Source organism: Stigmatopora nigra, chromosome 21 (genome assembly GCF_051989575.1).
Source record: "Stigmatopora nigra isolate UIUO_SnigA chromosome 21, RoL_Snig_1.1, whole genome shotgun sequence".
Classification (NCBI taxonomy): Eukaryota; Metazoa; Chordata; class Actinopteri; order Syngnathiformes; family Syngnathidae; genus Stigmatopora; species Stigmatopora nigra.
In genome coordinates, this window is record NC_135528.1 from 6,852,892 (window position 1) to 6,876,163 (window position 23,272).

General features: G+C 47.6%; 5 protein-coding genes and 2 long non-coding RNA genes across 12 annotated transcripts in view; 4 read left to right on the plus strand and 3 right to left on the minus strand.

Moving 5' to 3' along the window:
• The first annotated feature begins 1,017 nt into the window (after positions 1 to 1,017).
• On the plus strand, positions 1,018 to 6,907 carry LOC144214679 (death-associated protein kinase 2). 2 transcript variants are annotated; one of them, XM_077743268.1, is made up of 12 exons: positions 1,018 to 1,170; positions 2,643 to 2,784; positions 2,870 to 3,091; positions 3,159 to 3,297; positions 3,497 to 3,626; positions 3,983 to 4,031; positions 5,019 to 5,045; positions 5,119 to 5,271; positions 5,340 to 5,385; positions 5,448 to 5,537; positions 5,767 to 5,847; positions 6,143 to 6,907. In XM_077743268.1, exons 2-12 carry the CDS (start codon positions 2,723 to 2,725, stop codon positions 6,221 to 6,223), a joined length of 1,080 nt encoding a protein of 359 aa, XP_077599394.1. In that variant the 5' UTR covers positions 1,018 to 1,170; positions 2,643 to 2,722; the 3' UTR covers positions 6,224 to 6,907. The 2 variants fall into 2 exon arrangements, with proteins under 2 accessions (XP_077599394.1, XP_077599395.1); XM_077743269.1 differs by having other exon boundaries at positions 1,107 to 1,170; positions 2,649 to 2,784.
• Positions 6,908 to 6,984: 77 nt separating this feature from the next.
• Positions 6,985 to 9,294, minus strand: tpm3 (tropomyosin 3). The gene is made up of 10 exons (XM_077743272.1): positions 9,091 to 9,294; positions 8,876 to 9,001; positions 8,275 to 8,408; positions 8,066 to 8,183; positions 7,927 to 7,997; positions 7,786 to 7,861; positions 7,647 to 7,709; positions 7,514 to 7,583; positions 7,240 to 7,318; positions 6,985 to 7,160 (listed from the first exon to the last, which is right to left on the minus strand). The coding sequence occupies exons 1-10, from the start codon at positions 9,202 to 9,204 to the stop codon at positions 7,157 to 7,159; spliced, it is 855 nt and encodes a 284-aa protein (XP_077599398.1). The 5' UTR covers positions 9,205 to 9,294; the 3' UTR covers positions 6,985 to 7,156.
• Positions 9,295 to 10,355: 1,061 nt separating this feature from the next.
• On the plus strand, positions 10,356 to 14,177 carry LOC144214687 (uncharacterized). Of its 3 annotated transcripts, none has more exons than XR_013330270.1 (5): positions 10,356 to 11,571; positions 11,648 to 11,774; positions 12,085 to 12,719; positions 12,792 to 13,099; positions 13,252 to 14,177. It is a non-coding gene; the product is annotated as an uncharacterized LOC144214687 (long non-coding RNA). The 3 variants fall into 3 exon arrangements; XR_013330269.1 differs by having other exon boundaries at positions 12,085 to 12,241; positions 12,370 to 12,719; positions 12,792 to 14,177; XR_013330268.1 differs by having other exon boundaries at positions 12,792 to 14,177.
• Positions 10,367 to 17,245, minus strand: arhgef2a (Rho guanine nucleotide exchange factor (GEF) 2a). Its single transcript, XM_077743250.1, has 22 exons — positions 16,924 to 17,245; positions 15,786 to 15,948; positions 15,634 to 15,701; positions 15,548 to 15,569; positions 15,347 to 15,476; positions 15,158 to 15,267; positions 14,944 to 15,096; positions 14,621 to 14,871; positions 14,230 to 14,355; positions 14,031 to 14,148; positions 13,885 to 13,961; positions 13,651 to 13,822; positions 13,006 to 13,082; positions 12,759 to 12,931; positions 12,637 to 12,704; positions 12,363 to 12,551; positions 12,205 to 12,291; positions 12,074 to 12,123; positions 11,951 to 12,001; positions 11,308 to 11,553; positions 11,088 to 11,232; positions 10,367 to 10,973 (listed from the first exon to the last, which is right to left on the minus strand). The coding sequence occupies exons 1-22, from the start codon at positions 16,984 to 16,986 to the stop codon at positions 10,945 to 10,947; spliced, it is 2,568 nt and encodes an 855-aa protein (XP_077599376.1). The 5' UTR covers positions 16,987 to 17,245; the 3' UTR covers positions 10,367 to 10,944.
• Positions 14,384 to 23,272, plus strand: part of LOC144214688 (uncharacterized) — a 53,909-nt gene continuing 45,020 nt past the window's right edge. The window contains exons 1-2 of the long non-coding RNA XR_013330271.1: positions 14,384 to 14,905; positions 14,993 to 15,247. This is a non-coding gene — a long non-coding RNA (uncharacterized LOC144214688). The remainder of the gene's footprint in view (positions 14,906 to 14,992; positions 15,248 to 23,272) is intronic.
• LOC144214678 (palmitoyltransferase ZDHHC18-B-like) lies at positions 17,723 to 20,946 on the minus strand. Of its 2 annotated transcripts, XM_077743267.1 has the most exons (9): positions 19,848 to 20,939; positions 19,614 to 19,774; positions 19,395 to 19,544; positions 19,196 to 19,333; positions 19,070 to 19,121; positions 18,888 to 18,990; positions 18,467 to 18,576; positions 18,330 to 18,399; positions 17,723 to 18,271 (listed from the first exon to the last, which is right to left on the minus strand). In XM_077743267.1, the coding sequence occupies exons 1-9, from the start codon at positions 20,120 to 20,122 to the stop codon at positions 17,993 to 17,995; spliced, it is 1,338 nt and encodes a 445-aa protein (XP_077599393.1). In that variant the 5' UTR covers positions 20,123 to 20,939; the 3' UTR covers positions 17,723 to 17,992. The 2 variants fall into 2 exon arrangements, with proteins under 2 accessions (XP_077599393.1, XP_077599391.1); XM_077743265.1 differs by having other exon boundaries at positions 18,888 to 19,333; positions 19,848 to 20,946.
• Positions 18,795 to 23,112, plus strand: kdf1b (keratinocyte differentiation factor 1b). 2 transcript variants are annotated; one of them, XM_077743270.1, is made up of 4 exons: positions 18,799 to 20,938; positions 21,463 to 22,250; positions 22,548 to 22,634; positions 22,799 to 23,112. In XM_077743270.1, the coding sequence occupies exons 2-4, from the start codon at positions 21,482 to 21,484 to the stop codon at positions 22,894 to 22,896; spliced, it is 954 nt and encodes a 317-aa protein (XP_077599396.1). In that variant the 5' UTR covers positions 18,799 to 20,938; positions 21,463 to 21,481; the 3' UTR covers positions 22,897 to 23,112. The 2 variants fall into 2 exon arrangements, with proteins under 2 accessions (XP_077599397.1, XP_077599396.1); XM_077743271.1 differs by having other exon boundaries at positions 18,795 to 22,250.

Here is a 23,272-nt window from a genome sequence, read left to right on the forward strand (position 1 = left end):
TTGTCACACGGCGATAATTCACACCGGGAGCGAGCCAGCCTACAACAACGAAGCTCACGCCGGGTGAGTAAGCTTCATTTCCTGGCCTTCCACCTTCGGAGTGTCTTTGCTAAATGCACTTGTATTCTTGCCTTTGACTCATTCTTATTCTTCATATTTTTGACATGCCACAACCTGTTAAACAGCGACGGGATAAACGTGTTCAGACAAAGCGTACACATATTTCAATTATTTCGCTTTTACGTCTTTGTTTTCCTTTTTAAATCACTAATACTGTCCGTGTTACGTTATATACACTGAATACATGGCATTCCATTAGCCGGTTCAGTGATAAATATTTTCTTAATAATGTCAGGTAACGCCAAAGGAGATTTTTTTCTGAATAAGGTTTGTGTTTAATAAATCAATACATGACTTGTTTTTCAACCTTAAAACTTCACCCAATATTTTGTCAATTACAGAAGCACAGTACTATGGTGTATACTGTAGTGTTAAAAAATATATAACGTGTTACAACGTGAGGAATTATGTTAAAACTGTCAGGTTTAAGACCTTAAACCTGACAAAAACATAGTGAGTTAGTCATTCCAACGTATCACAATGAGTCCGAATTTTGATGTGATTGTGTCATGTTAAAAGAGTATTGCATTATATCAAGACAAAAAAAACGTTTTAAATGATTCAAGTTCGCCTGAAATGTTGACATTCCATTTAAAAGGAACGGCTTCCATGTCCATGATTGAAAATGGTGCAAGGGGCTCTATTTTCTTCTTTTTCCACTGTGTTAACGATCTGGAAGGACAGTGAACGCGACAGCCTGCTCATGATGACGCAGTTTGACAAGTTGACAGCAGGGGTGCCGTGCCGAATGCCAACAACGCAGGCGGGCAGGCCAAACGATCAAAGTGTCCAGTGTTGTTCTGCTCAATGTGATGATGGCGACTGTTCAAAACTCATTTAAATCCTTACATCCACATTTTTATTTCACTGGAAAAATGAAAAAATAAGCACTTCATCTGCCACTTTAAATAACATGCTTGCCTTAATTCAAGTGTATATTTATTAATTGTGTTTTTTACTATTTGTGTACTATTTTTTTATCATCAGCTTGGGCCGCGGAGTGGACCGGAAACCAAGGAGCAAGAAGCCGACAACCATAAAGGAGTACTGGTATGCAAATTTAAGATTTAATTACGAAGCCAACGAAAGGCTAACAAAAAATGAACAGAATACAAAGTTAACGGGGGAGGTGCACACCGACGAAAGGCAGACTTGACCATCCACAGAAAATACTTGGGCTTGAAACACACAATCGGGGGTTGGGTAACAAGGCAATTAAGAAAAGCTGGGTAGGCCACATAGTATTGCGCAGACTGGAGACCCACAAGGAAAGACACCAACCCAAAAACGGGGGAGGTGCACACCGACCAAAGGCAGACTTGACCATCCACAGAAGTTACGTGGGGCTGAAACACAGGCGGGGGGTGGTTAACGAAGCAATTAAGAAAAGCTGGGTAGGCCACATAGTATCGCACAGACAGGACTCACAAGGAAAGACACCCAACCCAAAAACGGGGGAGGTGCACACCGACCGAAGGCAAACTTGACCATCCACAGAAGATACGTGGGGCTGAAACACAAGCGGGGGTTGGTTAATGAGGCAATTAAGAAAAGCTAGGTAGGCCACATAGTATCGCGCAGAAAGGACTCTCAAGGAAAGACACCCAACCGACCATAAAAATCCCCACAAAACTTGCCATTATTTTTTTGTCTTTTGAATCACAGTGACAATTTATCGACCAGATTCTAAATAAATTAATTGAGGGTTGTATTTCAAGTATTTCCAATCACAATGACGTCACAGTGTGTGCGCTTTGGAAATTTCCTACATTTCTGGAACGTGTCATCATACTCATGTCGGAACATTCCAGTTGATGCAGTGAAACAATAGAAGAAGAAAAAACTAATATGTCAGAGGGAACTATGACAGCAGAGTATGTGAATGTGTGTGTGTGTGTGTGTGTGTGTGTGTGTGTGTGTGTGTGTGTGTGTGTGTGTGTGTGTGTGTGTGTGTGTGTGTGTGTGTGTGTCAGTCTCAGGAGACCAGCCACTCCTTGACTTGCTGGATTTGAACATGCTAGATTGCAACAAAAAAATAATGTTAATGCATTTAAAACAGCCTTATAAGTAACACAATCTTAAAAGTAAAAGGGATAGTCTGGTTCTTTGTTATTATTGCCTTTCCAAGTTAAATAAACATCCTGTATCTTTTTATTTTTTATTTTATTTTTTTCTGACACACTGATGTCAGTTTGGGTTTAAGAGTCGGCAGACGTCACCTGTCGCAAGCAGGAAATTCTAACTTCAAAAAAAGTGGAAGTTAAACAGCCAATGTGCTCATACTTTTGCTTTCTGGTGACAATTTAGGAAAAGGGACTATCAAAGTTGGGACATTTGTAAATGATAACCGCAAAACTGAAAATAATAACCAACATTTTAGGATGATTTCCTTCATTTGTCGTCAATGGCAGCCAGTGATGTAACATAGACACTATTCCAGTGGAGAGTGTCAGTCTAGTGAAAGATATTGCCTTATATCAATTTTTTCATATGTTGACACACCCCTAATTGTCATTGTTCAGGTCCAGATGGCGTGGATGATCATGCACCCTTTGTGGTTGACTTCATATTAACCATCTACGGACCTCCGAGGAAAAAAAAGATGGCCGTGTTCAAGCCCGAGAATGTGGAGGACTTTTACGAGATTGGAGAAATACTCGGAAGGTAGGAACACGTGTCCGACTTTCATTTTCGTGACCACATTCAGTCTTCGAAAGCAGCTTTGTAACTTCTCCTTCTCTTTCCGCAGCGGCCATTTTGGCGAAGTCCGCCGAGTGCGCGAGTTGGCCACGGGGACGGACTGGGCGGGTAAATTTGTGAAGCTGCGCAAGAACCAGTGCAGCATGCTGGGACTGGAGCGCGGTCGCCTGGAGCAGGAGGTGGACGTGATCCAGGCCCTGCAGCACCCCAACATCGTGGCCCTCAAGGACGTCTTTGAGTCTCGCTCTGAAGTGGTCCTCATCCTGGAGATGTAAGTCTTTCCGCCATAAATAATAGCCCGGTTTTGTGTTAAACGCCTCCTACGTGCCCGCTTCCAGCGTGAGCGGCGGCGAACTGTTCGACTTCATCGCCGAGAAGGAGGCGCTGTCGGAGGACGAGGCCATCCGCTTCATGAAGCAGATCCTGGAGGGCCTGGGCTTCATGCACGCCAAGAACATTGGACACTTTGACCTCAAGGTAGCACCATTCATTTATTTCATAAGGGACAGCAGTGAGATTGTAGGAGTTTAACTGTGTTCATTGGTATTGAGTTCCTAGTATGTTAGGCCCAGACAGAGATGGTACTTTGGCACTTTTAGCCCTCTTTTTGAAGCAAACTACACAGTCACCTCTCAAGCCAGCCGTCATTGATGTTCCTTGTTTCCTCTCCGTTTAGCCGGAAAACATTATGCTGTCGGACAAAGGCTCGGCGCACCCCACCATCAAACTCATCGACTTTGGCCTGGCCCACCGTTTCGTCCCAGGGGAGGAGTACAGGAGCACCAGTGGCACTCCTCAGTACATCGGTGAGATGCGCTCCTTTTCTTTTGGGACTCCTTAAACTGCGCTGACACGCTTTAATATCTCCAAAAGCTCCGCCTTCAGTCTTTAGACAAAAGCTGACTTGTCAAACCTGGCTTGGCCTAATCCATTTTTAATTCTAATTGGATTATAAATCCGCTCTATGCGACACAATGGCCCTTTGAAAGTCCTATTCATAGAATTTGGTGGCTCATGGATTGGAATTGTGGAAGATGCGAAATTGGGGCACTTGGTCTCTCCTCGTGTCATGTGACTGCGTGTCTCCCAGTTCAGGCTTCCCAATGATGGACACCCGTTACCGAGTGTGGGACCTGAATAATATTTCTTCTGTCTTGTGCAGCCCCAGAAGTCATTAACGGCGAAGCCCTCGGCACGGCGGCAGATATGTGGTGATTATCCCGCCCTGTCCTGCCACATACCTACGTTGTGACTTCCCAAATACTTTTGTTTATGTCGAAGCCGACAACCATAGAAGAGAACTGGTATGCAAATTCAAGATTTAATTAATAAAAAAAAATAACAACAGGAAAAGCCTCCCCATCTAAAACTAGGAAGAAAATGAACGGAATACAAAAGTGGGGAGGATGAAAATGGGGGAGGTGCACTCCAACGAAAGGCCAACAGAAAAGGAACAGAATACAAAGTTAACAGGGAGGACCAAAACGGGGGAGGACAAAAAGCGGGGGAGGTGCACACTGACCCAAAGGTAGACTTGACCATCCACAGAATATACTTTGGGTTCAAACACAAGCGGGGGTTGGTTAACGAGGCAATTAAGAAAAGCTGGGTAGGCCACATAGTATTGCGCAGACAAGAGACTCACAAGGAAAGACACCCAACCCAAAAACGGGGGAGGTGCACACCGACCAAAGGCAAACTTGACCATCCACAGAAGATACGTGGGGCTGAAACACAAGTGGGGGTTGGTTAATGAGGCAATTAAGAAAAGCTAGGTAGGCCACATAGTATTGCGCAGAAAGGACTCACAAGGAAAGACACCCAACCGACCATAAAAATCCCCTCAAAACTTGCCATTATTTTTTTCTCTTTTGATTCACAGTGACAATTTATCGACCAGATTATAAATAAATTAATTAAGGGTTGTTTTTCAAGTATTTCCAATCACAATGACGTCATAGTGTGTGCACTTTGGAAATTTCCCACATTTCTGTAACGTGTCATCATACTCATGTCGGAACATTCCAGTTGATGCAGTGAAACAATAGAAGAAGAAAAAACTAATATGTCAGAGGGAACTATGACAGCAGAGTATGTGAATGTGTGTGTGTCCTTGACTTGCTGAATTTGAACATGCCAGATTGCAAAAAAAAAATCATGTTAATGCTTCCCAAACACTTTTGTTTCTGTCCTTTCAGGAGCATCGGCGTCATTACCTACATCCTGTAAGTCCCGGGTGGCGTGGCTCATGCGTGCACGCTAGCGTTTTGACGTCACGTCCGCCTCTGCTTCCCTCAGTTTGAGCGGCATGTCGCCGTTCCAGGGCGAGAATGACGAAGACACTCTGAGGAACGTCCTGGCCGTGGACTACCAATTGGACGCACAGTGCTTCAGCACCACCAGTTGCACGGCCAAAGATTTCATTCAGAAACTTTTGGTGAAGAACGACAGGTGTGTGTGTGTATGTGTGTGTGAGATGGTCTTTCCCCCTCCCTTCTTAGTAAACCAATGCGTTGCAGTGAAAGACTGACGGCCGAGGAGTGTCTTCTTCACCCGTGGATCAAGGTCGGCGTCCTTTTATCGCCATGAAAATGTTTTGGGTGCTGACTGCGTCGTTTTTGCCGCAGCCCTTGACGCGCCAACAAAAGGACAACAGGACTCGATCGTCCATCAACATGAAGAACTTCAAGAAGTTCAATGCAAAAAGAAAGTGGAAGGTACAGAATGGCACTATTTGAGGAGGGAAAAAAACAGGTTGTTTCCAGGTCTAGCGTGTCATTAGCTCTTAATCTTTTTTGTCTCATAAGAAAACCTCTTTGTTGAGTCTTAGGCGAGAACTTGAGACCTCCCAAAATTGTCGTCACACAAATGCTAATCCTCAATGTAATATAGATGACTTTGGAATCATGTAAGCTTATATATTTGATATGTATTTGTCATTTCCAGATGTCCTACAACATGGTTTGGATCTGCAACCGTCTGGTCCGCTTAAAACTCTTGTGCAAAGGCAGCTCGGATAAACCGGAGGTAAATCAAAACTCCCCAATATTTCCTTCAAAACCAATATGTCACACTAAACTAGACCAGGCGCCACACACAAACCTTTTGATTAGGATAAAAGTGATAGTGTTTTTCCCCCTTATACGTTTTCTTAGCAGCCAAAGAGTGACAACAGGCCATAAGGAAAACTTTAAACAAGTGTAAGTGTGTTTTTAATGGGTTCATTGTGCCAGGGGTCCAGCTCATGAAAAAAAAAGGTTTTGTCGAACGGTGTGTTTGATACGTTGTGTTCCCAAGTGACATTTTGTTTCTTGTCCTACAGAGACAATGCGAAAGCGACGCGGAGGACACGGAGAGCAAACCCGCATCGCTGCTGAAAAGACGACTGAGTAGCAGCTCGTAAAGTTCGACCACCGAAATGGAGGATGCCCTACTACTTTTCAATCTGGTAACTTTTTTCCCCCGCGGTGGCCGAGAAGTGGCGAGCGAATGGGAGCACGCCGTTCGATGGACACTTCTCGGCCATCCTATTTTTTAAATCCATTTTTTTTTGCCCTCTACACATGACAATTCTGTCATTGCTGATGATTGAAAATGTAGGAAGCTAACATGTAGTGCAGGGGTGTCCAAATTTTTCATTTGTCAAACAAAGAATGGGAATTAAGTAAAAGGGATTTGTTTTTAAAAAAATATTAATCCATCGGGTGATACGAGGGTGATTTAAAACCTTTGTTTCATCTTTTATTTGTAATTGTATCGGTATTGGGAATTAGCTCCCACTAGTGTTGAATCTGAAAAGTGCAACAGAATGTAAGATCAATTTTATTTTTCCTTAGTTTGTTTATCTGTCATTTCAGACGGCTTGAGTTTGGACACCCCCAATCTCGTGTTTAGTAAACTAACCCCCCCAAAAAAAAGATCTATATACAGTTTTTGCTCTGTATAGTTGAAATTCCACTTCAAAAATATTCCTACCTCAGCTGGCCCATCATTTTTTCGTAATGTCACAGAGATTTGTACAGCCCCTATCTGGATTATTCTACCGTGTCAAGCAACATAAATGTACATAAAACTATACTGCATGCAATTTTCCGAGTGTTTTCCGTCTTTAAAACGTGTTTGTCGGGAGCCCCGTCGCAATTTGTCCGAAATAATACACACGCCAAGCGGACCCCGCCACTTTGAAAGCAGGATCGTCCTCTCCACTTTAATATGGTTACAAAGAGAGTTTTCACCGGGGAACGAGAGGGTAAAATGGCCGCCCGCCGGCTGGGATTTTTGCAAAAAGTGCGAGAAACGACACGTCCATGAGGGAGGGCGTGGGGTGCGTGGGTCCTTAGCTAAAAACCACACATAAAAGCAAAAGAAGTCACAAGTGTGAAATAGTTCATGGAGTCGCAGAGCTTAGAATGAGCTTACATGGAGGTCATGTCATTGAGCGCGTGGTCCAATTCCTCACTGATGGCTTTGTACTTGAGTTTCTGTGCGTAAAGCTCGTCTGGATAGACAAAGTCAACAAAAAATGCCTTCAATCACAAACGTTTTGAAAGGTGCAACACAATGATAACAGATTTAGCTAAAACGATGATGGTAAATACGCCATTGTATGTCAAATTCAAGAACAGACAGGGCATATTTTGGATTGAAAATTGTACATGTGTAAACCCTCCTCTTCCGTGGCCCCGCCCCTTACCTTCCAAATCATCAATGGTCTTCTCCAACTTGGCCACAGACCTCTCGGCAAACTCGGCTCTGGTCTCAGCCTAAAAAACAAACATTTTCATATGTTGGTCTTAAGCCATGCTCTCTCTCCTATCTTCTCGCACCTCTTTCAGCTTGTCTGTCAGGATCTTGATCTCCTCCTCGTATTTGTCCTCCTTCTGGGAATACTGCATAGGGGAAGGAGGGCACATTCCCGTGAGTGGCGACTCAAAAGCCCTCCCTAGAATTTTGCCGTCACTTTACCTTCTCCGCCTGAGCCTCCAGGGACTTCAAGTTGTTGGTGACGTTCTTCAGTTCCTCCTCCAGCTCAGCGCATTTCCTAAAGTGCGTTGGAGTTCAAGGGGTGCCGGGGTGGTGGCGGTCCAACTAGCGGCTAGCACTCACGCTTCTGCTAGCTCCGCCCTCTCCTCCGTACGCTCCAGCTCGCCTTCCACGATCACCAGCTTACGGGCCACCTGCGTAGAGGGCGAGCGGGTGTTAAGGCCCAGTTGGCGACGACCCACGGAGAAGCGCAAACGCTCACCTCCTCGTACTTGCGGTCCGAGTCCTCGGCGATGTGCTTGGCCTCCTTGAGTTGAATCTCCTGGAGCTCCATCTTCTCCTCGTCCTTCAGGGCCCGGTTTTCAATCACCTTCATGCCCCTGCGCCGTCAAATGGACATCCAACAACAGTGGAGGGGGTCAGAGATAGTGCCATGCTCGGGGTTAGTGGCGCCGGGGAACGGGAGAGGACCTCTCGCTCTCGTCGGCCGCCTTCTCCGCCTCCTCCAGCTTCTGTAGAGCCGTGGCCAGCCTCTCCTGGGCTCGGTCCAATTCTTCCTCTACCAGCTGGATGCGTCGGTTGAGGGAGGCCACCTCCGCCTCGGCCTGCACGCACATTCCCCATCAGAACCATTCATTCTGTCTTATCGGGTCTTTTCTGTACAAAAGCAATATTAAGTGGCCCAAAATGGAGTTAGCCCACTCCGTTCATGAACGTTCTATGCCGACCCTCCCTTCACCAACGGCAACCCGTGAGTTAAAAAGGACCAAAAGGGCCTTGTAACTCATCAGAGAATTTTAGCATGGGTAGCTATCAGGTAGTCGCGCCTAAAAAGGAGCGAGGCCATTGTTAAGCTACGACTGGAGGTTTAGCGGCTGACATCATGGCCCAAGCGGGGGCTCTCAATCCCCTCGACAGCTGTGCGCTGTGATGGGGGGGTTGGGGGGGGGGGGGTATGTGCTGTCTCCATCAAGAGCATGAGGAGAATGGAATGCGCCTGCCTCCTCTCCGCCAGGCTTGATTTACAATGGCGGCTTTTATCAGAAAGACGGTTAAAGGGTGGCTGACTCACGTCGGCCGCCTTCTTGTCGGCCACTTCCAACTTCTCCTGAGCATCCTTGAGCGCCTCCGAGTATTTGTCCAGCTCGTCTTCCGTGCCCTTGAGCTTCTTCTGCATTTGCAGGAGCTCGTCTTCGTGCTACGAGAGAAGAAACATGTCGTGGGTGGTTTAGGGGCAACGGTGGCCCTTTAGCCCCGGCGACCCAGAGTCTCGGCACCCCGGCGCACCTGTTTGCTTCGGTCTTCGGCCGCTTTCTTGTCGGCTTCCGCCTGCTCTGCCTGGTCCAAGGCGTTCTCCTTGTCCAGCTTCAGCATCAACATCTTCTTCTTGATGGCCTCCATTTTGGACGGCTGGCTTTTCCGCAAAGACGGGACACAAAAAAGACGGAAGGAAGAGAGGAAGGAAAGATGCCCGATGCCACGCCAAACTCTGACCCAGACGGCGGTTGGGCTTTTATACGGGGGGACCGAGGTCCCCTTAGGCCACGCCCCTTTGTCCCCGCATCCTCTTGCTTTTGGCATTGCCTTCTCATTTGTCATTCTTATTCAATCCAGTTAATTCAGTGAAAAGGAGCTTTTAAATGGAACCACTTTTTCCCCCTTCACTCCATTTGAACTTTGCCAAACCACTAAATAATGGATAACAAAATGGACCAAAAAGCTCATCTGTATTGAATTGCCATCAATTTTCAATGGCCCACATCTCGCTATTTGAACTACAATGATAGGACAGACTCTTTGTTTATCCTCATTTCACTTTGTGAAAGACGTCAGGACATTTGAAGATGTCAAATTTTCCATCCTTGAGCCTACGCCATCCGACTCTTTTATTTGGCCTGCGTGTACTTGAATCCCGAGCAATGCTCCTCTTTAAGCACGTTGACTCACAGCTGTTGGCGCCGTCAAGTCAACCAGCGCCAGTCTTTTTCTAATCTGCCGTGACCCCCGTCCAATTTACCCCAAAGTCTATCGGACTGGGCCCTCCTCACAGTGATGGGCACCCCCATAGATTGGATCCGGTTGAGACGGGCGCGAATGAGTTAAGGAATGCCATGCGCATCTTCCAATGGCTTGAAATAGAAACAAAGCTTGTGCTTTAAAACGCAAGGCAACTTGTGCCAAAGTGGAGGGTCGGCAGCACACAAAAGAGAGTGGACATTCCTGCCCTGTAACCGTAGTCCGTCACCTGGCCCACGCTGACTATAATTGGGGGTCTCCTGGGAGAGGCAACTATGGATGTGTCACTCAGTTATTCCCCTCCGTGGGCCCCCCTTTGGTTATTAATAAACATCTTTTGGCTGACATTGTCTGCGGGATTAGGATGAGGGACGGACTACATGTCTCCGTTCGAGTCCCGTCGAGCCCAGTCCAACAAAAACAATATATACTTTAAATATTTTGTCTTTGTAGTGTATTCAATTGAATTTCTTTATATATTTGTATTCCTTTTCTATGTCATTGAAAGTCAATGGTAGGCTATTTATTTAAGTTAATCAAAACCAAAAAGTATGTGAAAGGTTTATTGAAGAAGAAACAATACGTAGTCGAAGCTGTTTGATTCCGTTCGTCAGCAAAAATAAGCAATAGTCTCTCAGATAGATCATTAATACATTATTAACTTCACATTTTTAGCAACTTTGATCCAAATAGTCAAAGTATGAAAAGTTTAAGAGCAAAAACATTGTCCAAACGTGTAAAATCATGCAATATTAGCAAAAACACAAATACTTCTCCATTCAGTGCCCTTTTAAATACCCCCGTATGTCATCATATGTATCTATATCTATCTATATCTCTGTAAATTTGTTTCCTGATGTCACTTTTGGTGCAAAAGATGCAAAAAAATCACAGATACAGCAGAAGAGAAATGAAGAAAAAAGTCCCATTTGGAGCAAATAATCACACAAAAAAAATCACATTCCTGGAATAGTATTTGTTATTTTAATAGTTGACTTACTTTCCCTTCCTTTTAAAGTCATGCAGAAAAAAAACAAAATGAAAGTGAGTAAAACCAAAGCAGTAAAATATTCATTCCAGACAAAAGTGCGCACATTTTGCTAGCATTAGCATGTTAGCAGAAGATCACATTTCTTCGGGTATGTCCTGGAAATCTAATGGCCCAAAAAAAAAAAACAAATGTGAGAAAAGTGAGATGATTGATTGACGGATTGGACATCTGTCGCCGTCAATGGCCCGGGATCATTCCCTCTGTGGTGACCTCTGACCTCTGGAGCTTCTCGATGCGTCCTCCTCTTCTTCTTCATCTTCTTCGCCGTCTTCATCGGACGTCATGTCGACCTCCTCCTCGTCGCTGCCCCCTTGAGGAGCGTTGGATTGATGGAGCTGGATAGACTCCGGCACCCCCCGACCCTTGTGAGTATAAAAAATGAAGGTACAAAAATGATCCCCACTTTGTGGCATGAATGTTTTTAGAGTGTGGAGTACCTTGAGATGTCGCAGGCGCTTTTCCAGTTTGGCCCGGGCCTTCTCGCTGTCCTTTAGCCGAGTGTCGGCGTGCCGCAGCCTGAGCAGCTCCTCCTGCAGCAGACTGTGCTGCCTCTGCAACAGCGCCAGCTCGCCGGCCTGGCGGTCCTGCCCCCGCCGGGAACCCGTGGCCGTGGGAGACCGCGGCGCCGCGTCCTCCTTCTGCAGCAGCACTTCCAAGATGGAGTCTTGCTTGATGACGGCGGCCTGGCCCAAACACACTTTGTGAGTCACCAACCTTGCCGCCGCCGCCTCTCGAAAATGATGCTAAGTGGTTGTTGTTGTTGTGTTTTTTGGCCAGAAACCGTTCGCTCTTATTGTGAAGGACATCGGCTCATCCACTCTCTGTCAGTCACTCACACGGTGCATTCAGGGACAGCGTGTACATCACAATATTGACTAGGTTTCCATCTACAACAACTGCAATGGTATGAATTTATTGTTTTGCAAACAATTTCCTAGTAATAAATAGAGAATATGACATTTTAAAGATACCTATTCCACTTAATTCATTCACTGTGTGTCCACCTTTAAAAATGTATTCAAACAAACACTTGAATTTGAAATAAATGAGTTTAAGCAAGTTAATGTTAGTGGAACTCACCTGGAGCGCGTGCAGGTAAACGTTGAGATTCATCAGCCGCTGACACACTTCCTGTCAAATCCAATGCAAGGTATTTAGAGTTAAGTTGTTAGCTCATGCTAAGTTGGCTAAATGAATGCTCACTTTTGCTCCAGGCAGCTCATGAGCTCCATTGAGGAGGAACCCCTGCTCACCTACGCAAAAGAACGAAGAAGAAGACCAAAATAACATCATCAATCAAAAGAATGACGACAAAACGCCCCAAAAAAAGTTACCCGAGTCCGTCACGTCCACGTGGTTGCGATGACACAAGTGAGGAGCGTCCACGCCGGAGCCCAGCAGGACTTCACTCAGTCGCTCCACTGCGAGGAAACAGCTCAGCGGGAGCCGCCATTTTGGTCCCCATTTTTTATTATTATTATTTTGCTCTCACCCTCCAGCGTGGCATCCAGCAAGAACTTCTCGGCCCTCGGCGCCTGCGGCGTGTCGGCCCTGAAAAAATAGCGCGCCGGGGGCGGCTCGGGCTCGTCCTGGCGGGCGGCGGTCTGGGCCAGTTCGCAGAACAGCGTCACCCTCTCTTGCAGGAGCTCCAACATTTCCCGGTCCTTCTGCTGAAGATCCGCTGGCGCCCCAGCGGCGGACGCAGCCGCCCGTCAATTTTGCCACTCTGGGCTTTTTCCCCGATTTGGTCAAGCCCAGACAAAAACCTTTGAGTCTCCTCAAATGGGCCTCGCGCTCCGTCTCGATGAGGGGGAACTCCCGGCGTGACGGACACCTGGACGCCAAGGGGGTGAGCGCTGGTTTTGGCCGGCCAATGTCGGCGCCTCACCTGCCGACGGCGTGCTGGATTTGCCGTATCCAGGCGTTCTTGTCCTCCCTGGAGGCGGCGTGGACTTCGTACATCAGCGGCGGCGAGCAGTCGTCGATGAGGAACATGCCTCGCTCCTGGTTGGCGATGTCTCGAAGGATGAGGTTCTGCAGGGAGAGCACGGGGGGCTTGTCCTGGAGACCCGCCGCACGCCGTTAAAGCCCAGAGGAGAGAAATGCTTCGGCCGGTGGTTGTGTGGGTGTCTTACCAAACACGGGAAGATGTACCTCTGGTCTTTCTCCTGAAGAAACACCAGGATGTCCGTCATCAGCAAGACCTTCACATCTACGCCCCCAAAAAAGGTTGGTTAAGAGTTTATTGATTTGGAAAATAACCAGATGGCTGCACCCCCTGAATTCATGAATTTTTTGATGCTCCATTTGCAAGATTTTCCCATTTTCCACCTTATTTCCCCTTTGATTTGTTTTGTAAAGACAAAGTCATTCCTCTCTAGTCCCAAATCTAAACAGCAAGAGCCAGGTGCAGCCGGCGAGCCACAGATGACGGATGGCTTTGACGAGAGAAAGCATGGCGTGAAGATCTAGCCACTCGCCGGCGCCTCCCGCCAGAGCGAAAGGTCACCACAACACGGGCCGCGGCCAAGACGGTCGCCCGGGGGACCCGTGATCCCCTCAAAGCCCCCCGCCACCCGCGTTGGGTTCTAAGGAAGGCGGCTATTAGCGGGGTGACAAGATGGGAGACTTTGCAAAGACTGTGGCTATGTAAATTTAGATCTACTTAATGAGGGAGTGCCAGACAAGTGCAAATGGCGGCTTTTTAAAGCCACGCTGTCGGCATAACTGGGCAACATCAACTCATGGACGTCCAATTGGGACAATTTTGGATTTTTCACCTTTGAGTCGAGATCCGGGGGTCTTCCAAAGCAGCGTCCCTTCGTGAAGGAGCTTCCGGCGCAGAAGCTCGGCGGCTCGGAAGAGGCCGCCGTCCCTCACCCTGCTTTCGGTTCGCTGGTCCAGTTTGGCGTGGATTTCTCGCATTCTTTGCGTCTTTTCCAGCTCCTCCATCTGCACGGGAAAAGGACCGTGTCACTATTCCGGAATAGGGAAGCATCGGGAATGGACTGTACCTGCTGATCTATGGAATTGAGAAGATCTCTGACCCGAGACAGAGCTTGTGCCATGGACGACGCTTCTTCTTCGTCTTCTGCAAAGAAAAAACAAACTGATGCTACGGATGTTTGTCATCCCGACGCACGTCGACGACTGAATTTACCGACGGTGTTGTCCAAAATCCGCTGCATGAGCACCGGGTACTTGGAGATGCGCTGGGTCACCAGTAAGACGCATTCCTGGAAACCGTGGCAACGCAGCCAGGGACCTCGAGTCACACGCTGCCAACGTCAACGCACAATTTGGCATTTTGATGGTATGGTGAGGGGGATTTTTGTGTTTGACCGGGTGTTTATTCTCACTCGAATGAAAGACTGAAATCTCTTGTCTCTGGCCAACAGCGACTTGTACAACTTGACGGCTTTGGTGTGGCCGCTGCAGAACTCGGCGTACGTCTTGCGCATGTCGTCCGCGCTCTGGCCGGAGAACTTCACCGGAAAAGAAGCACTTGCAGGTAAGAACGCAATATTTTGCCTAATAATACTATACAGTCATCCCTGGAATATGGCGGTTCATGTAGATCAAACATGGCCGTGATCATTGAAAAATGGCTACCAAGATTTCCCACTAGAACACTTTCTATATGAACTACATGTCCAATGGGGGTTCCCTAATCTATTTTTTGTTATATTCCATTTTAGAAGCTTCTTTGTGCGACATGTTGAGACATTTGTTCAAAAAGGTGGGCTTGACCTGCTCCAGGAGTATGTCGCCCAGGCGGCGCACGGTGAAGTTACGCTGGGATCCCGGTTGCAGGCCGGCGTGACGGCGCCCCAGCAGCTGCGCCAGAAAGTGCGAGTGGATGGCCACCAACTGGTCCAGGCAGGGGAAGAGGGCGTGCAGGGTGCCGGGTTCCGGCTGCAGCTCCTCCTGCAGGCCCCGTCGGAACACGTGCTCCATAATGCGCAGCGTTCGCACGTGGTGCACCTCGGTCTGGATCAGCTCTGAGGGCAGTTGCGGCCCCAAAATGGCGGCAAGGCAAGACAACAATAACAACAACATTAAAATCCACTCACCATAAATGACGTCCTGCCTCTTGATAACGTTTTTGCTGTGTCCGTGCAGGTAACCGGCGTCCACGGCCGTGCTCCACGAGTCCGCCTTGAAGTCCTCGCCCTCCACCTCCAGTTCCTCCAGGACGGACGCCGCATAGTAGTAGTAGTAGTCGCCTGCCAGCAGAGCGACGAGGTCAAGCCTGGGCCCCCTGGCTGTCCGTCGGTCGTGACCCACCGTCGTCGTTGAGGGACTCCGTGGAGACGGTCCTGTTCCGGAAGCTGAGGGAGTCGGTGGACTGGGACAGGATTCGCCGCAGGCCCAGGGGTGAGTCCTCGTTCAAATTCCTAACGCGCCCACCGAATGCCTCGGGTTAGCGTTGCTCCAATAGCCTCCAAAAATGTCCTCCCGAGCGCTCCTCCTCACCCAATGTTGTTGGTAGAAACGCTTTTGGAAAGCGCCAGGCTAGAACGTCCTCTCCGCGATCCCAGAAGCGAATGGCGAAGGCTTTCCGAAGGGTAGATGGCCGAGGTGGGACGCTCGCGGCTCACCGGGTCTGCAAGACGAGCGCTCGTGCGTTTTGGGAAGACAAAAAAACGGCGCCGGTCAAATAGGAAAGCGGCTCACTTCTGGTGCGTAGTGTCACATTCTGCAAAAAAAGAGTTTTGTCAGGTTTTTTCGCTCTTTTCACGTTACAATTTGATTTTTTTTACCCGTTGTTTGACTTTGGCGCAGTTGGGCAAAGCGTCTCTGCAGCGGTTGTGGATGGTCACGTTGCAAGCTGGGTAGAAACAAAACCAAAATTGGTTTTAGCGCCGTTTAGTAGCCCAGGCCAGGTTCCGGCGCAAAGGGGGCGGGGCCTCACTGGGACAGCACAGCGCCTCCTTGGCCGTGATGCTCTTGTTGCACGCCGAGCACAGTGTTGTCCCCGACACGCTGAGGGAGGTGAAGAGGTGACCGTTGTTGTAGCGCGCCTCCCGCTCGCGCGCCGCCTTTTCCCGCTCCCGAGTGCGTTCGCGCTCTTTATTCTGGGACGCAAAAAAAAAAGGACTGGCCAAGTTACGGAAACACCAATACGAAATGCGTCCCAGATCGCATCCGTAAAGTTTAGGAATAATTCCCATAATGCACTTCCAGGTATCAGCAGATCCACTCCATGTAATGTCACGCAAAAATAGGCCAGAAATATTCCATTTGCACGCCTTCAATAAGCTGTTTATTCCTTAGTTCAGTTCAAATGGGGTCTCATGACGGACAGGCGGTCACGCTGTAAAAGCAGAAGTCCTCCGGGCAGTTGAGCAAACCAACTTTAAGAGACAATTAGCGTCCCTTGTGAGCTCCAACCATGAAAAAGTGCCCACAAATACGTCAACTTACATTTAAACTTCTCATATAACGTGTCCTACTCTAAAATCAAACACTTTGCCATGCATAGACGCCCCCAAAAAGTTCCTTCTTCCACTCTCACTCGATTTTTGAGGGTTTTTTTTAACTCCTGGTTTGCCATTGACACTCATAGACGTCCAATGGGGAGGCCTGCGAGCCCTCATTCAAAATGAATTGCTTGTCTTCTACCCTGAAAATGTTCAAATTGTTGTATTACCAACCACCGCGCTATATAAACCTCCTTATAACATGTTTGAAGGCCAATGAAAATGAGCACAAATGATTTTCAGCCCTCCGATTCCCTCACAGCTGCTCCGACACATTTTCGCAACCTTTTGGAGATTTTCACACGCCGCCACGCACGCACGCTCGCACGCTCGCGACCATTTCTATGGCAACCCTATCCAGCGAGAGTGGGCCCACTAACACACACACACACCCACTCACCCACACACACACTTCCACCCAACACACTCCAGTAGAACAACGGCCCGCCCCGTGGCAAACAGGAAACCGCACTAGCGTCAAAGAAGGGGAAGTAAGAGTCAGCCAAAAGACATTTTTTTCCACATATTATGAAGTAGTCTTATAAACCAAAAAAATGGTCTATAACTCACCCTCAAGTTGATCTCCTTCATCCTCTCCTGCCGCAGTTTGGACAGGCTGGCAACCCGGGACATGTTGTATGCTATCCTATGGCCTCCCCCCAAAAAAAAACAAGAACCCCAAATTAATATGTTCTTGTAATTTTTTTGAATTTTTTTAAGGCTAAGCGACAGTCACCAATTATATTTTTATTTTTTTAGTATTCCTTCCGTAGTGGCCAACTGCGATGTGGCTCTGCTTCCACTGAAGTGTCTGTTCCTGTGAGAAATCGGACTTGAATCATCATCATCATCATCATCACCGCCCCCACACACACTCACTCACACACACACACATGCGCGCGCACACACGCACACACTCGGCGAATAAGTGCGCTTTGCTATCTCAACTGTGATTTGGCCCTTCCTACATCCCAGTGCCTTTTCCCAGAATAATCTCATCAAATGCGCCGCAAAAATGGTACGTGCCTTTTACCCAGCGTGCACTGCTTCTCCAACTTGCCCTCAACTCCCACACCGGGTTAGCGCAAAGGCTTATTTATACATGGGAATAAAAAGGGCCTAGCGTCACTCACAGCTAGCAAAAACATATTCTTCGTAGTTATATTTTAAGATGATCCGTGTATTGTATTTTTCCGATGATAGGTCGCCGGGGAGTAGCTTTTGGGATGGACGTTTTTAAGACAGTAAAACTACTAAAATGGGGAGCAATTTGCTTTAAAAAAGGCTTGTTTTTTTAGATTATTATAGCTTAAAAATGACATAACAGGCAAAAATTATAGTGTCAATACCAAAAAATTCAAATGTCGCATTTACTTTGAAATAATTTAATATGCTTGGCATTTTCATACAAATACAGACATGCTTCTTTTTATAAAGACATTCCAGGTGTACAATGTTTATCATCTATTGCTTTGCACTTTACAATGTGGACAATTCAAGCATTGCTAAAGTGCTAACTCAATTTGAGTACAAAATGATAGACTGGTGTTTTTAGGTGCATCATTTGAAAAGCCATAGAAAATGCAAAAATCCATTTGGGAACCAAATTTTTAAAAAAAATGGCTCTCCAAAAGTTCCCCTAAGCTTCTTCCGTTCGGCCGCGGCGTGACGCGTAGAGGTCGGGGATCGGCGCGGGTGAGCGTGTCCTACTTTTGCCGCTATTGGTCTTGGCGGGGCGCACACGAGCCGTATCGGGGGGGAGCAGTCCACCGCTGCTGCGACTTCCGCGGGTCGGGGGGGCGTCCAACGCCGAGTCGGGTTTCGCCGACGATTTACGTGCCGACGATGGCGGTGCCGCTGGCAGGGGCCGGCCTTCGCCACTGGGCGCGGACGGCAGGCTTTTCCCTCGGCTTTTTGGCTGCGGGACGAAAACGTGTTCAGTTGTGGAAAGCGGATTCCGCGATGAGCCGACCTACCGCGTCCGTCCCATTTTTGGCGGCGGTCCGAACAGGCTGGGTGCGCACGGGGGCTCGTCCGTTGATCAAACTGTGGCGAGGGAACAAGTTCAGTGGCCTTTTTTGGTGTTGTTGGGAATGAATTTGAGGCTGGTTACCTGGGCGGCATGGGTTCGCAGAGGATAGACGCGCAGTTGACAAAAATGTTTTTGTGGCTGTACGGGTTGGTCACGTTTGCGCCGCTCTTCCCTGACCACGTACCTTTAATCTGAAATTTGAAAAGAGGACGTCGTACCTTTCATCTGGAAATTGAAAATTCAATTCAAGCCCCTTACCAAGATGGCCGCCCGGTAAGGGCGACGCTCCCATTCAAATCATTGCATTGACGAGAAAATGAGGGCAGAACTGGCTTCAATTGATTTTCAGTTCCGAACATTTGGCATGTTAGTTGTTTTTTTTTATAAATAATGTTATTTCAGTGCCACATTGATCATTTAAAATGAAAAATAACAGTCTTTTGCATCTTTTTGAAGGCCTAAAAAAGACTGGATGGACAATAACACGGCGTTACTCACTCACATCTTCATTGGTGGTCAAGTTGGACGCCAGGAGGTACGTATGAAAGCCCGACAGGCCCAAGATGCACCAGACGGAGAAGAAACAAACACACAACTCCACGGCGGTGCAAAGTCTGCGGTCAAGGAAAACGCAACGGCGCCCCAACCACATCCAAAAGCTTCCTCTCCGAGAGCAAAGGATATCTCCCGGGGCTTTCTTGGACGGCAGCAAGCAGGCTTTTCCCATCGCTGGTCCCTGAAACAAGAAATTGGAACGCAAAGATGAGAAAAAAAACAGTACCAGACGTGGCCAGACGGCGGCTTCCTTACTCAGCACCAAGTGCGTGGCCACGCTACAAAAGATGAACGCCGTCAGGAAGGACAGAGACGTGATGAAGGCGTAGAAGAAGCGATAGTTCCGCTTGCCCACGCAGTTGCCCACCCAGGGGCAGTGGTGGTCAAATCGCTCTGGAGATGGAAAACGCTGACCATAGCATCGTGTGACCGACTGAGAAAATGGCCGCCTTACCCACGCAGTTGTCGCAAAGGCCGCAGTGCGAGGTGCGCGGCGGGCGGAACATCTTGCAAGTGAAGCAGTATTTGAGTTTGACCACCTGCTGGTTGATGAGAACCTCCTTGGTCCGCGGCGCCGAGCGGCAGCTAGCGCTACTAGCGTTGTCTGGAACGGGAAGACGTCAGCTGGCGCCATTTGTTCGCCATTAACACGCCGGCCCATGCGGACGTTTACCGATCTGCTTCTCCACGTCCACCACCTCGTCCGCCGTGGCCCGGGGAAGGATGCCGGGGTCCGAGAAGGTGGTCTGAAAGAGCGTGAAGACTACAAAGCCCAAGAGGATGGCTCCGATGGCTGGGATGCAACCCGTCAGGTTTTCCACTAAAAAAGGACAGCTTCAATGACAAGGAGAGAGGGTTAACATAGTGGATGAGAGGATATTATGGATGGATCTGGATATGGACTCACTCGAATATGAAGAATAATCCGCTGGTGACCAAGATGAGGCCCAGGGTAAGGGGCAGCATCCCACTCTGAGGGGCCGTCATCAGGCGCCCGTCGCAGAAGAAGCGATTTTTCCCCGGGAAGACCTCCCATCTTTTCTTGGCTCTGGTCGGGGACTGGCCGCCGTACCGGTCTCGGGCCCGGGTCTCGGTTTGTGCTCGGGGTGGCTGAGCTGCCGAGACCGGTGTGAGGGTGCCGGATCTCATTGGCTCGCTTTGCTGGCGGTCACCTTTTTTCATGACCGGACTGGCGCCCCCACTTTTAACGCGATTGTGACGTCATCGCGTTTGGGATCAATGGCCACGCACACGCGAGGCACTAGAAATGACCCACTACGCACAACACCAAGATGTTATCCCAGGAAAAATACTGTCCCATGGCCCACTTATATTGACATATTATTCCCATACGAATTTAGCGTCATTTGATGAGATTTATTTCTAAGTATCCATCGCTTCCTAGCCATTTAACCCCTCACGTGCCATTATTATTATTTTGAAACTCCGTGCTAACGTGAAGAAATGGTGCTAATTGACATCCTTTAGGAATATATTACAAAATTCAAAAAATGTTATATTTTAAAGTGATATACTCCTAACTGTCATTATGGTCCTGAATTTAGCGTAACGTCTAATAAAAATGAATTGCTATTTCCGTTTTAGCTTTATCAAGTTGGTATTGGTGTCCACCGTGTTTACGACTTACCAAATTAAAAGAGAATTCGTTGAACTCGTGTTTATGGTCGATTGTGTATATCGTTAAATGAAAAAAAAAGGTGAATACTTCAATATTTAAAGTAGCGCCTCTACACGGCTTGCATGCGGCTTTTGGGGAGACTATCTTAATGTTATTGCAATGTTATAGCGGAAGTTGTACCGTATTACCTGCTTTTCTCCCTCCCACTGCGACACTCAGGTGCACTTTCGACAAAGTTGCCACCCAAAAGACGACAAAGCAAAGTTTCTCCTCTCGAAAAGTATTGAGAAGAAATGTTCAATGAAAGAGGAAAAGTGAAGCGATCGGTGACGAGTGGCTACGTGGGCGAACCGTGAATTGTAAGTCGTGTTTACTAAGATACTCGTCAGTGCTCTAATGGAAGAAAAAGGGTGACGTCGACGCCATGAAAATGACACTTAAAAAAACAATACGTTCAAGAACGCTGTCGAATGTGTTTTTCTTTACTATAGTAAACTTCTTTGAATAGATGTTGCCACTCGTAAATCTATTTGTTCTGAACAAACTGTACTTTACCCAAAATGCTCTCAAATTACAATGATATATGTGTTCTATTCTTAATCTTAACTGTATTTTCATGATACATATTACAAATATCCAAGAAAATGTATTGATATTCATTCCTAGTGGGAGGAGTCAAATTGTTAAATGAGTTTCTAATAAAGATTTATCTGATTAATTATTTTTAAAAAATGTATACTTTTGTCTTAACTTGGTCATGGATTAGTTTATAATGTTTCATTTTATGCTTGCCTATGTCAAATATGAGGAGGACATTTGCCCTCTGTCTTTAATTTGGATTTTAACCTTTCTTTTTTTTTCCCCACTGTGTATTTGTGTCCAGGACCAGAAGCCCGCAAGACATGTCTTCACCCGGGGGGTCTCGGTCCTTCGAAAAGCGCCACGTCGACCCGGGAGGACCTCGAACGGCAGGGGAGCACGATTCCTTTCTCCCTCCCCCGGCCGAGCCCCCCACCGCCGCTGCCCCGAATTGCAATCCGTGCGCTTCTCCAAAGACGTTTGTGTGCAGCGTCCTGACGTGCGGCCTGTACAGAGTGTGCCTGCGGGCACCGTGCCTGGGGCCCAAAGAGCCGGAGGACCCGGGGGAGGAGCCAGAAAAGGTCGGCCCGGGACCCGAGGACGAGGAAGACGACACGGACTGGCTGGGGGACGTCCGATTGGCCGGGGTCAAAGTGGACAGCCCGAGGGATTACATCGAGGCCGACTCGGCCCCGTTGGTAAGTGGTCCCGCGCGGCCGCCAGAGGTCATCCGCTTGGACGACTGGGAGGACGAAGACGAGGAGAACGTGGACTCGCTAATCGCCAAGAAGCTGCTGGAGCTCTACACGGAATACCAGATCCAAGAGTTGGCGCGCTGCACCACCGACTCGCTGTTCCTCCGGAAGAGCCGTCAAATCCACCTGCTCATCAACTCGCTGGCCGAGGAGCATCGGATGGGCGAGCGGGAGGCCGAGAGCAGGCTGGTGCGAGGCATACTCCGCATCAGCACGCGCCGTCGCAGCAAGAAGAAGAAGAACGGGCCGCCGCCCTGTCGCCCGGACACGGCGCTCTCGGATAGCGGCAACGAGACCATGAGGGAGAGCGGCGCCTCTTTTGTGTGCAGCAACAACAGTAAGTTCCTCTTGACTTGGCTTCGTTCCGTGTCCGTGGGTCACATTAAGTCCAAATTTCAACTTAAAATTGCACCAAAAAATACAATTTTTCATACAAATGTGAATGTAATTTTTTTGACTGCCACATGCCCAATTTATTTGGGACCGCCTCCTTATTCTTGCTCAGCAGCATCCAATTGAAATGGCTTCAATAACAAATGCATAAATAAACATGATCTGAACTTTAGAAGGATTTTCCTGCCTTAGCAGTTAATCATTGTTTTGTTTTCCCCTTTTGCCATGACCTCATTCCAAGATGACTACAAATCCAATCCAAACATCCAAATATCAGAATTAACTTCATCTGACAAGTGCGCCCGTGACATGTGGAGGAACAACAGAGGTAAGATCTGCCTTTTATTTCTTATTTCTATCTTATAATTGAATCTAAAGTTACCCTATTTTCAGAACGGATTCAACTGGGGAAAACCATTCTGGTTGACTTAGCTCTCCACTCATCTTGTGGTAACCATTAGCAACCTGCTGTTCTTTTTTTTTCTTCCCCAGGTTGCCCATCCAACTCCACGTCAACGAGTTACTCGCCCTCCAACACAGAGACAGATTCGTCGGGCGTCCCGCTCATTCGCACCGCCATCAGAACATGAATACATACACAGGAGGGTGTCCATAATTGACATAAGTCTTGCGGTGACGAGCACAAATGAACACTGCTGTAATTCGCAACAATTTAATTTATGCTTTTACAAGTCGTAGCTCTTCCATTCTTTAAGCATTTTTATTCCAATGAAGGGAGTTGCCTGGTTTGTAGTGATAATCCTAACAAGTGGAAATGAAGCAAACATCCAATGGCTTTTCATGTTGTTGTTGTTTTTTTTTTTTGGGGGGGGGGGGGTTGCTATGTATACGTATGTAAATATGCTGATCACACTAAATGTTATTTCAATGTATTTGTGTGCGTTTATTTTTTTAATGTTAAGTGTTTTCACAAAGTAAATCGAGTCAGGCACCCTTTTATATTTT